Source organism: Lissotriton vulgaris, chromosome 4_1 (assembly GCF_964263255.1).
Source record: "Lissotriton vulgaris chromosome 4_1, aLisVul1.2, whole genome shotgun sequence".
NCBI classification, from domain to species: domain Eukaryota; kingdom Metazoa; phylum Chordata; class Amphibia; order Caudata; family Salamandridae; genus Lissotriton; species Lissotriton vulgaris.
This window is the reverse complement of record NC_141691.1, coordinates 2,000,814,043-2,000,829,502: the sequence shown is the minus strand read 5'-3', so window position 1 is coordinate 2,000,829,502 and position 15,460 is coordinate 2,000,814,043. Positions and strand designations below refer to the sequence as shown.

General features: G+C 46.4%; 1 protein-coding gene across 2 annotated transcripts; it reads left to right on the top strand.

The window, feature by feature from the left end:
- Nucleotides 1-624: 624 nt before the first annotated feature.
- LOC147724840 (uncharacterized) lies at nucleotides 625-12,002 on the top strand. 2 transcript variants are annotated; one of them, XM_086966336.1, is made up of 3 exons: nucleotides 628-764; nucleotides 1,222-1,313; nucleotides 10,585-12,002. In XM_086966336.1, exon 3 carries the CDS (start codon nucleotides 10,639-10,641, stop codon nucleotides 11,848-11,850), a length of 1,212 nt encoding a protein of 403 aa, XP_086822462.1. In that variant the 5' UTR covers nucleotides 628-764; nucleotides 1,222-1,313; nucleotides 10,585-10,638; the 3' UTR covers nucleotides 11,851-12,002. The 2 variants fall into 2 exon arrangements, with proteins under 2 accessions (XP_086822461.1, XP_086822462.1); XM_086966335.1 differs by lacking the exon at nucleotides 1,222-1,313 and having other exon boundaries at nucleotides 625-764.
- The last annotated feature ends 3,458 nt before the right edge of the window (nucleotides 12,003-15,460 follow it).

Below are 15,460 nucleotides of genomic sequence, written 5' to 3'. Positions count from 1 at the left end.
TGAATCGGAGCGTTTCACAGGCCTGTCACAGATAAGAAATGCTATCAAAACGAAATTATCCTACAAAACAATATACTACTGGCCGGCAGCAATTCATACCCGGACAACGTTGCTAGTCACTAATAAAACTGTGAACGTTGGTTGCAATGCGAGTGTGCCGCTCAAAGCAAAAAACATGTTTCTAGCAAGCAGTGCTGTGCATCCTTTAAATCACAGGGAATTTCTACCTGCAACAATGAAGATTGGTAAATTACAGCAAACCGTCTTTTTCTAACAGTCACTCTGAGTAGCACAGTTTTATAATATTTACACGATAACACACGTCATGAATATTTTTTAAATGTTATTTGGGCACTTTTAAAAGCTCAGCTAAATATCATAAACACACGTACATTTGATTAGAAAATACGTGTAAATAACGTTATTTTATGCTACGTATTTTACTGGTATTGCTGCACCCAGTAATTATTAACATACATCCTGGCGTCATGCTTAAGTTTACCAATCTAAGATGGCCTGCCTCCTAGGAAGTGGGCTTCAGACATTTTTCAGAGGCGCGGTTTCGAGATCAGATGTAGTATGGAACGTTATACCGGAAGTAGTCCTTCTTCAGTTTCCGGCGTTGTTATCCCGGAAGTGATGCTCCAGCTGCGGTACAATGGATCTGAGGCAGCCGCTAGCCGGTCTCAGCTGGTGGATGGGTGCAGGGGTTGGCAGCCCTGCACCGTGTAGGAGATGGTCTACAGGGGACAACACGGACACGTGTAAGCAACAGTTTGCAAGTTGTTTTTTAAAAACAGATTTGTTAGGCAGCTCTTCATTTATATAAAAAAAACTAACAAAGCAATGCCAGAAGGATGGATTACGTGCATGGAGCAAATGAAAAAGAGCTGGAATCAGTGTGTGCGTGAAGAGAAGCCAATGGTTCTGCACGCACCGCTCCAGCAGTGTGAACTGTATATGTTCCTTGTGTTACTGAGATGCAAGATGCATTTGCAAGAAATATTCTGAAGCTTCTATGGGGTTTAAATTATGCATTTAAGCTATTTCTTATACTTGTCACTTTCTGATTTTTTTGACTCCTGTCTGAAGATGATATGCTCGATGTAGTTCTTTTCAAAATGTCTGAAGGTTTTAGCGTTAGAAGGTGATTAATTGGATTGTATAAATGTTGCACTGAGGTGCTATAATACAAGGAATGTTTTTATTCTTTTTTTTAAGCCTGCAAAGCATGCAAATACTGTGAGGACTACCCTACGACCTATCAATTAGGAGTGACAGTTTCCACCGTCGACCTTGATGACTTTAAACAGGTCCGTTGGGATTAGCCTTACTAACCAATTCGCTTAGCGGGAAGTAGGTGGCGAGGCGCTGTCACTGCTCAAATAACAACGATGTATGTTCTTGTAAGACTTGTTATCTTCTATACTGCTTAATAAAGTGCGTAAGTTCGTTCCCACACAGGGGTCTACATGAACCTTGGAAGATTTCTACCAGACAATCTCATTGCAATTTAAGGCCACTAAAAAGTTGCAGTGGTTCAAAGTGTTTCTAAATCAATCTTTTCTCTTAACAGACCAGTATAGACGTAGCTTTTCGTAAGAGGACCCTCATTACAAGGTATCGTTTGACAGTACTGGACATCTGCTCTTCATAAGCGTTAGCAAACCAAGCCTTGATAAAACTGAATGGGTGTAAACTACGTAAGCGTGAAACACATATGGTTGATCAAATGGTATATACTTAATGATCAACTAATGAAAGTTTTGGATAATTGCTTTTTGTTTTGTATGGAACAGTGATTAAATCTAATGTATTTCCAAAATAAATATACTAATTCAAATGAATCTTCCATACATGAATTTGCTTCTCTCCGTTAATGAGCAGTAATAAGCTAGCAAGACATGGAAGAGTGCATATGGTCGATAAGATCACATTGACCAAAGACACGGTTGCCTGTAGTGTACACTTTATAGTGCTGTTTCATGGATGCAAATTCTTTAACAACTCCATTGAATAGGCGTTATGCGTAAACCTAAGCCAGTGATACACAGGGATGCGGGGTTTTGTGCACTAAACAATGAACTGCCATAACCACTCCTCCATCACATGTGTTGGGGCATAAAAGTAGAGTTGTCACTGTGCTTTAATACTTTACCTTTCATTAGTCAAGTCAGAGAATTTATATAGCGCACTACATACCCAGAGGGTCTCAAGGCGCATAGGGAGGGGAGGAGGATTACTTGTCAAATATCCACGTTTTAAGTTGCTTTCTAAATGCTAGGTGGTTCTGGGTAAGACGAAGGTAGGTGGGGAGTGAGTTCCATGTTTTAGCTGCCAGGTATGAGAAGGATCTGCCTCCCATGGTGGTCTTGTTGATGCGGGGTACAGTGGCGAGGGCTTGGCTGGAAGAACGTAGTTGGCGGGAGGGGGTGTAGAAGGACAGTCGTGAGTTGAGGCATTCTGGTCCGATGTCGTAGAGTGATTTGTGTGCGTGGGTTAGCAGTCGGAAAGTGATCCTCTTATTGACGGGTAGCCAGTGGAGGTCTTTCAGGTGGCCAGAGATGTGTTCGTTACGCGGGATGTCTAATATGATCCTGGCTGAGGCGTTTTGGATTCGTTGGAGTTTCTTCTGGAGTTTAGCGGTAGTACCTGCGTAGAGGGTGTTTCCGTAGTCCAGTCGGCTCGTGACCAGAGCATGGGTGACTGTTTTTCTGGTTTCGGTGGGGATCCAGCGAAATGTTTTTTTGAGCATGCGAAGAATGTTGAAGCAGGATGAGGATACGGCGTTGACTTGTCTGTTCATTGAGAGAGAAGAGTCCAGGATAACGCCTAGGTTCCGTGCGTGGTCTGTCGGGATGGGTGCTTTTCCAAGGGCTTCCGGCCACCAAGAGTCGTCCCATGCAGAGGGGGATGTACCTAAGATGAGGACTTCTGTTTTATCTGAGTTCAGTTTCAGACGGCTTTGTTTCATCCATTCGGCAACTTCTTTCATTCCTTTGTGTAGGTTTGTTTTGGCGGTGCTGGGGTCATTGGTGAGAGAAAGGATCAGTTGAGTGTCATCCGCGTAGGAGATGATGTTGAGGTTGTGTTGGCGAGCGATGGCCGCAAGGGGGCTCATGTATACGTTGAAGAGGGTGGGACTGAGTGAGGATCCTTGTGGTACGCCACAGATGACTTCAGTGGCCTCGGACTTGAATGGTGGAAGGCGGACTCTCTGGGTTCTTCCGGTGAGGAACGAGGTGATCCATTCAAGTGCTTTTCCTTGTATTCCGATGTTTCTGAGGCGTTGTAAAAGGGTGCTGTGGCAGACTGTGTCGAAGGCTGCAGAGAGGTCGAGGAGGATGAGGGCGACTGTGTCTCCATTGTCCAGTAGAGTTCGAATGTCGTCTGTTGCTGCGATGAGGGCGGTCTCAGTGCTGTGTTTTGCTCGGAAGCCAGATTGTGAGGAGTCGAGGGATTTGTTGGCTTCGAGGAAAGCGGCGAGTTGGTTGTTGACAGCTTTCTCGACTTTGGCTGGGAAAGGAAGGAGCGATATGGGGCGGTAGTTTTTGAGTTCGGTGGGGTCCGCTGTGGGTTTTTTCAGAAAGGCGGTGAGTTCAGCGTGTTTCCAGCTTTCCGGGAAGGTGGCGGAGTTGAAGGAGCAGTTGATGACGTCTCGGAGGTGCGGTGCTATGACGGAGTCTGCTTTGTTGAAGATGTGGTGAGGACATGGGTCTGTGGGGGATCCTGAGTGGATAGAGTTCATCAGGCGGATGGTGTCCTCAGTTGAGATTGGGTTCCAGTCGTTAAGAGTGTTCGAGGGGGGAGAATGTTCAGCATGTGGTTGGGTGGGTTGGTCTCCGGGTTGGTTGTCAAAGCTGTTGTGGATGTCCGCAATTTTGTTGTGGAAGAATAGAGCCAGGGAGTCGCAGAGGGCTTGAGACGGGGTGATGTCGTTGGAGTTGGCCGAGGGGTTGGTGAATTCCTTGACGATGTTGAAAAGTTCCTTGCTGTTGTGGGCGTTGTTGTCTAGTCGATCCTTGAATGCTGTTTTCTTGGCCTTTCGGATTAGTTGGTGGTGTGTGCGGGTGGCGTTTTTGAAGGCGTCCTTGGTGCTAGTGGTTGGGTCTTTTTTCCAGGCCTTTTCAAGGGAGCGGCAGAGTTTCTTGGACTTCTTAAGATCATCGTTGAACCATGAGGCCTTCTTGCTGCCAGGTTTGCGTTGACGTTTTTTCAGTGGTGCTAGGATGTCGGCGGTGTTGGATAACCATAGGGTGAAGTTGGCGGCGGCTTGGTCTGGGTTAGAAGAGTCGGCTGGGGTGTTTAGAAGGAGCGATGAGGAGATCTGGTCGATGGTGATTTTGTTCCAGTTTCTTTGCAGAGTTGGTTGGAGGTGGTTGGTGGGTTTCGGCTTGTTGTAGGTGAAGTGAACGCAGCTGTGGTCAGTCCAGAGGAGATCCGTAGTGTGGCTGAAGGAGACATGATTGCTGGAGGTGAAGATGGGGTCGAGTGTGTGACCTGCGATGTGGGTGGGGGAAGTGACCAGTTGTTTAAGTCCGAGGTTGGCGAGGTTGTCCAAGAGGGTGGTGGTGTTGCGGTCGTTGTTCTTTTCAAGGTGAAAGTTGAGGTCTCCCAGAAGGATGTAATCTTTGGAGGGGAGCGCGTGTGGAGTGATGAAGTCCGTGATGTCTTCACTGAATTTTGCGCGGGGTCCTGGTGGTCTGTAAAGGAGGGTGCCTCTGAGTGTGGTCTTTGGGTCGATGTGGATCTGGAAGTGAAGGTGTTCAGAGTTGGCGAGGTTGACGTCAGAGCTGGTTGAGATGTGGATTGATTTTTTATGGACGATAGCGATTCCTCCTCCTGTGTGGCCGGTACGGTCCTTGCGTGTGATCTTATAGTCTTCAGGGATGGCAATGGTGAAGTCTGGGGCGGAGGAAGCGTTCATCCATGTTTCTGTTAGGAAGGCGATGTCTGGAGAGATGGTGTCTAGTAGATTCCAGAGGTCAATGGCATGCCTATGGACCGAGCGGGTGTTGAGCAGGATGCATTGTAGGTGGTTGGGGTCGGGAATCTGTGGTGTGGTTGTAGCGGAGATGTTGTCGGTGCCGATGAATTTGCAGGAGTAGCAAGAGAAAGGACCATGGGTGTGTCCAGGAGCGGCTTGGACGCAGTTGGGGGCGCGACCGGGGTTAAGGGCTAGGAGGGTGGCGGCATCGTAGGTAATGCGGGAGGGCTGGGCAGCGCGAGGGGCAGGGGGTCTGGCGCTGGGCGCGGTCCAGGCGCGGACGGGCGTAGACGGGCTTACCTTTGGCGCACCTTCGGCGCGAATTGGGCGCGAACGCTGCGCGTGGGAACTCCTGTCATATATGGATAGTGGAGGGGGAGGGGCGAGGGCGGCTCAGCTGGGAGGCGGGGCGGGCACACGAGGACTACCACAACAAACAAAATGGAGGCAGAGGGGGGAGCACAGCGGAGCGCTAGCGGCAAACGCGCTGAAACAATTTAAAACAGCACAGATTGAATACACAAAGCGCTACTTCAGCAAAGCGCTAAGCCAGCATACAGCACGTGAAAATAGAAGGCAATAAACTTAACAATTCAGCGCTACGATACCAGCTGTCTGCAGGGACACTGGGAGCGACCACTCAGCTCGTGGGAGAGGAGCGAGTCACGGCGCCTGCAGGGAGAGGAGCGCTATTTCAGGACAGTGGGAGGGCGGCTCAGCTGGGAGGCGGGGCGGGCACACGAGGTCTACCACAACAAACAAAATGGAGGCGGAGGGGGGAGCACAGCGGAGCGCTAGCGGCAAACGCGCTGAAACAATACCGTCTCTGGCACAAGAGCAGGGTGGAGCACAGATTTGTTTGCTCTTATGTTAGAGCGCCCCTTAAATGCACGTATAATCATCCCCTATTCCTGCAGCATATTTCAACCAGCTATACTGCAGCATTACCCAACAGACCCCCCCCAGGATATAGCGGCATTGATTAGCAAATTTAGCGGCACAAAAATGGAAATTTAGCGGCACAAATGTGGAAATTTAGCGGCAATTTAGCGGCATTTTATTTGGTGGTTTTTCCTACAACAAACACAGATATCTTCGTTTTTTTAGTTGTTTAACAACATGAAACTATGTATATTTGGTTTATTTACAATGTAGACACTTTGTTTGGCTTCAAGGCTGCATATAGGACATAAACATGTTAATGAATAAATGCCCCAAAAGCAATCCCCCCCTAAGGCCCGCCGCACACTGGGCACGTGGCAGAATTACTTATAGTGCTGGTGAATGGAATAATATTGTAGAGTGGCATAGAGTTGAGTAGAGTGTTCTAGAGTAGATTTTCCACCCAGACTGTGAACAGTGTCTAGTACCGCACATGCATAATTAAGTGTGCCAGGGTGTGGTCACGAGCTAGTAGGGCTGTCTAGCTTTTCCCTTCAAAATAAAGTTTTGAGATCACCTATAGTAATATGAATAGCCATCTGTGAGGGCGTTATCAAAAAGTAAAGGACCAGGAAACACCACCAGTGTTAACCAACTCATTCATCGCGGAAACAAAATTCCAAAAATACTAAGTGTTTTCTCCAGCTGCACCACTGTGAAGTTAGTACTTCTCTGTACTATTTTGCGATGTGAATTTTTTTAATAGGACCCTCTTTAGAACTAATTAAGTGTGTCTTTTTTTAGGCTGCCCTATATAAATCACCCTACTCTGTACTGTGTCAATGAAGACCTGCATGCAAGGACCAAATTTACCTCATGCAACAGTTGGGTTGAAATGTCGACAATTTTGACCATCAAAGCCTGGAAAATATATATATATATATATATATATATATATATATATATATATATATATATATATATATATTCCAACACCATCCCTCCAAAGAAGAACGCGGAGAGCCAAGGGGATTGACAGGTCGGCAAACACGTTTATTTTCCTCCCCAACAATGGCGGCGAATGCATTTCGGCTGGTTTCAGCCTTCCTCAGCGCCCAGCATTGCAGCAAATGACGATCCCAAATGTTCCCTCCTGCCCATGTAAATGTCCAGCGCCTGGCGCTCCTCCCCCTGATGCAGTCGGCACATCGCGCTGGAGTCCGTCCTAGTTTCTGGACTTCAACTCCCAGAGTGCATGGTTCCTGCTACACTGGGTCGATATATATATATATATAATCAATCACACCCAATCCAAAAGCTCTCGAACTCCACCATCCACCAGAGCACTTCAAAGCGAGGAAAGAGGAGCTGACCCAAAGAATGCAGTGAGCAAAATTACTTTTTATTCGTGGAAGCTCGCCCTGCCAGTATATATATATATATATATATATATATATATATATATATATATATATCATTGAGGGGTGTGGTTTTGTTCAAGTCACCACCTACTTTGAACAAGAGTTAAAATAATAGTGTATACATCTCTCCGACAGGCTTCTTGGCCTTGGCTCACTTTAGTTTTCAGGACCATAGATATTGAACTATGATAACTTTGTGAACAGTTATTAATTCCCTATTACTTTCTTTTCTTATCACTGTGCACATGAGCAATTCTAAAAACACCTTTCTTTTCACTCTATTTTGAGCAACCACTAAAGAATAAACTCTACGAGTTTTGTATATACTGTGAATGATTTTGATATATAAAATCTGATTTGATTATTCAACGCAGTATTAAGTTTGATTTATTCATAGTCCTGTTTTTCGCTCGCCTACGATGCAAATTAAATATTGCATTTCTCTTGGATTACTTGCCAGTACGACCACATTGTTCTACTTACCATATGCCAACCATGTCCTATGGACTTCTTAGATTACCCCAGTAATTTGTAACAATTCGCCTCAGAGCTGGCACTTAAAACCAGCCATACATTCTTGTGGGTGACAGCTTAAAATAATAGTCTGCATTTTGGAGACAGTTACAAACAAGCTTGTTAGAATTATCTTTTAGATCTTAATAGGAATGCAAAAAAAAAACTAAAATGTGTTATAAATCTCAAGTGTGGCACAAAAAATTGATTGTGAATGAAGGAGGCCCTGAAAATTCCATATGATGTCACATTTCTAAAGGAGAAACGAAATGTACAAGTAGAAAAGCTGCGTTTCTGGAAAGACGGACTAGTGTGGCTGAGATATTGGACCATGCTGGAGTCTGTTTACTAATGCTTTGTATGCCCTTACATGCCAAGAGATGGCAGAAGTGAGGATTGAGCATTTAAAATGTGTTTGTGGTCTGTGTGTGCTGGGTTCCAGTGTGTTTGTGGTCTGTGTATGTTGGTCCCTGGTGTGTTTGTGGTCTGTGTGCGTTGGTCCCTGGTGTGTCTGTGGTCTGTGTGCGTTGGTCCCTGGTGTGTCTGTGTGGGTTGGTCTCTGGTGTGTCTGTGGTCTGTGTGGGTTGGTCTCTGGTGTGTTTGTGGTCTGTGTGTGTTGGTCCCTGGTATGTATGATGGTCTGTGTGTGCTGGGCTCCAGTGTGTTTGTGGTCTGTGTGTGTTGTTCCCTGGTGTGTCTGTGGTCTGTGTGTGTTGGTCTCTGGTGTGTTTTTGGTCTGTGTGTGTTGGTCCCTGTGTGTTGGTCTGTATTGCGTTGACGCCTGTGCCGCCGGGCACTGATGTTTTCCTCTTGTCCTTGAACTATCTGAAGCTGCTGCTGTCTGCGGACACTGAAGTCCCCCTAGGGCCCTCAGGGGCCCAGGCAGTGCACATCTCCAGTCAAGGGCCCATCCGGGAGCCAGGAGAGTGAAGCAAGCCCCCAGAAGGGCTGGTGCCTGGACAGGCTGCGGCAGGATCGGATCCCGTGGTCTGCAGCTGCATTAAATGTTTCTGTAAATTACAGACACAGCTTCCTCTGAAAGAGCCATATATCCTGAGTGACAGCGCCCCCGGCCCCCGAGCCCTCCAAGTTACAACACGTCTCTCTCTCTACCCTTGATCGTGGGATCAGCAGAGAGCACCCCTGGGGGGTCCCACAGAGCTGCCCCTCCCAGGTTTCCCACGGAGTGGGGGCTGTCACTGCCTCCACAGGCCTGAGATCAACCAGATGGCTCTTTCCACGGGCCCCCCCCCCCTTCCGGGCCGCTACCCCTCCGCAGACCCGCCCCGGTCTGGATGTCTAGATTTCGCGGGCACTTTTGTAAAAATCCAGCCATTTTTACAAAAGTGCATATTTCGCGGGCACTTTTGTAAAAATCGCGGCATTTTTACAAAAGTGCCGATTTCGAGGCAAACCGCGAAATCCTGAAGGGTTTGCAAAAAGAAGTGCTTGTGTTGGGTGGCACAAACTCCTAGGACCATCGCATATTGAAATACGCTTTCCTATGGGGTGAATTTGTTTGTAGAGCTACTGCTACAGAAAGGTTACCTATGCCTCCTGGGTAGGGGTTTAGTTCCATTTGGCATATATGGGAAATTGTAAGAGGACAATTTAAAAACAAGCATTTGCAATGCAATAGGTCTCGCATGTGGGAGAGTTAGAGTATTGGCATTGTAGATGATAATGTGCACACACACACCGATTGGGAGGTGCACTGTAGACTGAGTATTGCTTAAATACTGGAGCTGACGAAGTGTGCTCAGTGTACGAAGATAGATGCCCCTTCTGAAAGCTGCTGTAAAGCTTGCAATACTACTGCTGGTCCCTAGATGGAGTGTTAGGTGGAAAATAGCAGCCGCAATTTTCTTTATTAATTTCACCATCGGACAATAAACTGTAAAGGGGTGCAAATAGAGTTGGAGTCACGACAATTGGGAGGTGCATTGTAGACGATGTATTGCTTAAATACTGGAGCTGACGAAGTGTGCTCAGTGTACGAAGATAGATGCCCCTTCTGAAAGCTGCTGTAAAGCCTGCAATACTACAGCTGGTCCCTAGATGGAGTTTTAGGTGGAAAATAGCAGCCGCAATTAAAAATAAGAAGAAGCAGGAGCGCGCGCCACTGCAAGCCATGTGTTTCTATGATCGCGCCCGTGTGTGCACGCTAATAGAAATCACGTGACGGCCTATTGGTGTCTATTACGCGCACCAAGCTCGTAATAGACACCAATAGGCCGTGGGCGGAGTAACGCGCCCTCTTTTGGCCAATTGCGTGCAGTCTTTTATAAAAAGACGCACGCAAAGGCCAATGGGGTAGCACAAAAGGAATCGCACAAGCGTGTGCGATTCCTAGGTCAGTGCTAAAACCCCGTTTTTGATTACAAAATGCCTCGCGTTGCGAAATGGAACTGTTGCATGCGCACACTTTTGCATAATTTACCTGAACCTTTATGACATTGTTTAATTCACTTGTGATTTCTGAACTGGGGAAATGAAAATGCAGTATCTATGAAAAAAGTCCAGTCAGATGAATCTTACATTTGTCAGGTGTGCTGGACAATGATTCTATAGGACATAAGCCTGCCCTTTGCACAGCTTGTTGTAAATCCTGTAATGCATGTTCTAATGCCCTGGAGCAGTTATCTGGATATGTATTGGGATATCAGCCATGTCATAAACTAATATTATATTGAAGTATAAATGTTTCTGAACACTTTCTTAGTATAGTTGCCAAGTACGCCCATTTGATACAATGCCACTGTTTTTCTTTGTTATGAACAGATTGTATCCTGAAATGAAAATGCTGCACCATCAGTCCATTAATGCACTTCAAAGATGGCAAGAAGTTTGCAGATAACTACACGCAGTATGCTTAGAGAGAGAAAACATGCTCGCCAGACCAGCCCATGTCGCTCGCTCTCTTCGGAGCCTGAGATGGACCATAGCAGGGCACCCTCCGAACAATGGGTTCATCAGTCCCGCACCAATTCCTGCTTCCCTTTCAGTTTGCTGCCAGTAGATTGTCAGCTGCACATCTTCTCGTTTCTCTCGGAAGTAGAGAAATGCATGGCTGCACTCGTCTGTGCAAACTGGGCCAAACTCATGCGGACGCCCCGGCTCTGGAGAGTGGCAGACTTCATGAGGCTGGGCGCCTTCCAGTCTGGCATGGATGGCATCCTCGTCTCTTTTCAGGAGTTTGAGAGATGGAAGGAGTGGGTCTACCAGTATGCTTTCCATCTGACTTCGCGTTCTGCCAGCCTGCTTGTCCTCCGGGCTAGCTTCGACCTTGGGGACCAGAAGACCAGATGGACCGATTTCCTTCTGCAGTTCCTGGAGGGTATTCACTGCAGCGAGCTGCAAGAGCTGGAGCTCAACTGGACCATAACACATCTGGAGCCTGTGGATTTTTACCCTGCGTCGGGCAGTGTTGCCCAGATCTGCCTCGCCAAGTCCGATCAGTACATGAGCTTTCAGACCCTGTTTGAGAAATTGACCCGCAGTGCCCCCAAGCTTAGCAAGATAAAGCTGCCTTTTGATTGGTCTGAACACTCTGTTTCTTTGCTGACTCATTTTCACCAGGTGCACACCCTGGAACTGAACTACTTCTGGGTTTTCAAGGGAGTCTCCCCTGAAACCATGCAGGGCCTCACAAAATCATTGCCCAACCTCAAAACCTTGATTCTTCAGGTGCTTGTGCCAGTGAAGGACCTTGGTTTGTCCTACCCTCTGGAATCTAAGTCTTTGGAATACTTAGATGTTTCTCAGAGCCGTGGCCTGGTTTTTAGTTGCCTAGACCTACCCTCTCTAAAGGAATTGAAGGTCAAAAAGACAATCCGGGGAATAATCCTGAGCCGACGGACAAAACTGGCTCTACAGAGTCGATGGTGCTGCTTGTACAACTTGATGAAGAGTGGGACTCCAAACCTCCAAATGCTAAATGCCCACCGATTGCTCCCGCACTGGCGGGAAAGAGGCTATCCTGGTTTAAGCGAGGTTTTAATGCAGTCCTGCTTTTGCATACAGCATACTGACACTTGGTTACTATAAAATCAAAGCTTGAGGGAGAAGAGCCAGGGATTCGACAGAGGACATTATCTAGAGGTCCTTAAAACCATTACCCTTTTAATGAACTTTAAATGGTACTTCTATCGAACATTAGAGGAAAAACTTGGGCCATAAAATAAACAGCATGAAGTGAATTCTGTGTGGCTTGATGTTTTTAGGGCTGTGAACTTGGTAGTGGCGGCTCCTCCACAATGGCTGAGGAGTGTCGTGCACTGCCTGGCTCAGAGCCAGAAAATGTAAAGTAAAATAAAACGATGTCCTTGCATCGTTTTATTTTGCATTTGTTGGTTCTTTGCCAGCGGTGTTGGGATGGGCGGGCCCTAGGCATGGGAGGGGGAGGAGGAGTGTTACGTGCCTTCCATTCCCTAAGTGCGCATATGTGTTTTGGCGGGCCGTCTAAGGCCGACCAAAACACACATGCGCACTTAGGTTTTTATCGAGCTCGGCCTCTTGAGCAGTTAGGCTGGAGAACCCCACAGACTGCGGCCACCGCTGGAACCTAGTTAGCGCTGGACAGGGTGTAAAATACAGAAGGTGATTGCTGTTGCAACAGATTCGCTCACCGCTGTGAAAACATCACGGCGGTGGGAATCACAAAAAAGTCAGTAGCAGTTTAGTAGTAACAGCGTAGACTGGGGGATAGTTTAGTGGACCTCCAAGCCACAGTGTATCGTAACTTCAAGTTGATAATTTACAGTGTGTGAAGTGATGAACATAGCATGGTTTATCTACAAAGAGAATTTACATAAAGTATGAACCTTCCTAGCTAAGCCACTGAGTTGCTCAAAGTACAAAAACAATTACGTTAAAAAATCACATATTAGAAGTCCTGGAAAAAAAAACCTGGAACATACTGTAATTGACTAAAATTGAAGAATCGTGGGAATCGGACATGATTCCATATGTGTGGAATCTCAAATATGGAGCGCTGTGAGAAAACGTCTAATCCCAAATTTTTGCTAGCTCTAGTTTATGTGAAATAAGAGTTGCTGTCCTTGAAGTAGCCAGTTTCACAGCGAGGCTTTTCGAAAACCCTAGTGTAAGTGGGGGCTGTATGTCGGAAATCAAGCACAGCAAAGATATTGAGCTTCCAAATATTGTAGCCTAAATGTTGACTACCAAAATATTGGGAAGGTAAGTATAGATTTAGTCCTTTTAACTTCACATCTACATGCCTTGGCAACCCGTATATCATCAAGGGCATATGTGTGTGGGGTTAAGTAGAGTAAATGTGTCCTTACACATACACTTGTAGGTTCATGATATTTTTGTAGTCCGTATTCTGGCAGTGATATTTGGTAGCATGGTATTTTAAACTCCATATTCAGGTCCTATACTGTAAGGAGGTGATACCACCACAAATTCTGTGGCATGAAAATCTCAATTTGCAGATTGAGGACTGTTGCAGGTAACCTTCTCAGGAGTGTATTAATTGTAGGTATAGTGGGTACCTTGATCACTATTTTAAGTCCTTGCAGCAGACTTTACTACTAGTGTGTTTTATTTTGCGATAAATGTAAATTCCTGAGTAGTGAGGCCCTGCCCTGCCGGGCATCGTCTGTGACATGCCTGTGTTCCCTCCTTCCAGGGAGGCTATGGTTTTGGGCTCAGCTAGGGTCTGCACTTCTGAAGGGGGGAGGAGGGAGGATCCAGTGGGAGGGCGGTTAGAAGGGCAGGGGACGGACTGAAGGCTGGGGTCGGGCTGGAGGGTACGCTGGGCTAGATGTGGATCATCCCAATAACCGTTAACGATTGGATTGATGTGATTTTCACACTGTAAGCTAATACTGCTCTTTCACTGCTCCAAGATGTGTATTATGATGGAACTGTTTTTTTTTCTTTGAAAAAAAAGATGTTTAAAAAAAAATGTAAATGCCTATTACATTTTCCTTGTACCAGCAAGAAAGACCGTACAGAGCCAGTTGCATTGGCTGAAATCACATGGATGGGTTCACAGCCACCTTTTGTTAGTAGATGTAGCCAGGGTTGAAGTAGAGCTATTGTTGAAAAGGAGTAAATAAAAGAAAAATGTTATCCAACTCTCTCTGTGCAGCTAGTTCTCTAGATCTGGTAGGCGCCCTCTGCCAAGGAGCTGTGCACTATTGAATGGAAGTGAAAATGTCTTTGTCACCGACTGAACAGTGGATGCCAAAGACCTTTTCATGGTCTAGCTTGGCAGCCTGGCTGTCGCCAGGCAATTGAGTGAGCATCACTATAGGGGGGACTTTGGCTCCGCCCAAACGTTGGAAGCCAGGAATACATTTTGATTGGGCTGAAGTTATGTGCTTCCACAATAAAGCACTTGCCTTCCACAACATTGTGATCATTTTGTTATTTTATCTAGCTGCCTATGGTTGAACTTTCAGGTGCGCACATATGCATTAGAATGCTATTAAAGTGTCTTAGATGATAGATAATTTGTTGCTCTTCTCTGGCAGTTGCACAGATGGGGGGGGGGGGGCAGTCATTAACATGTATAGATGTTTAGGTCTGGCTTGACAGTGCAACTGTCACCTGACCTTTCAACCTACACTGAATATTATTCTAAAGTTCTTTGCTTCCACACCAATCTATATCTATCCCCATGCTATTTACTTGTAATGCTTCACATTGTCAGACAACATTCATTTAAAGCCAGTCCTGTTGGCATTGTCAATGCTTGTTATTTCCAGAAGCAGCTCCAAGGATGTTTTGAGCAGGAGAACCTCCCCCTATTGCACTGGGACAAGGAGAGGCCTGGGGGAGCTTTGTCAGACCATTCCTCTGGTTATGGAAAATCTAGATTATTACCAGGGTGGACTGGTCCGATGGTGTACCTAGGAACTGACTACTAGGCTGCATCTAAAGCGGTTGTGCAATTGTGAATACAAGCTCTCAGTCGGTGCACACACTGGTGTCAGTATGAGTGAAAACACAAGCATACAACATATTTGCAAGTCAAATGCAGCTCTCAGCTCTCATGGTGAGTAACAAATGTATGACAAACCCCTTAAGGCCTGTGTGCGCATGAGCGCTACTCTAAAAATGTGAAGCATGACCTGTTGATGTGCTGTGAGGAATGTTCTGAGACTGTGTGGTACAAATCCACTCTGCGTTACACACCCTCTGTTGATGTGCTGTACCAACAATGCTTGCATACGAGGTGGCATTGGAGAATGCACCGAGCAGTTAAAATTCTTGGGAGCCAATCTAGACAAAATCCATGGAAATGCCTCTTAAGTGAAGAATACACAAATTGTGTGCAATCAATCAGGGTTTATATAGTGCTCTACTCACCCGTGAGGGTCTCAAGGCGGTTGGGGGGAAGGAAGCTCTGGATCAGTCGAAGAGCCAGGTCTTGAGGTCCCTCCTGAACGTGTGCAGGGTTGGGGAGTGTCCGATGTTCACCAGGAGCTCGTTCCAGACCTTGGCTGCGATGTAGGAGAAGGCTCTTCCTCCGGTTTTATTTCTGCGGATGCGGGGTACCTCTGCTGTGGCAAGGTCTGCGGAGCGGAGGTGTCTCTTGGGTGTGTGGAAGGAGATTCTCTCGTTGAGGTATTTGGGTCCGATGTTGTTGATGGCTTTATAGGCGTGGGTAAGGAGTTTGAAGGTG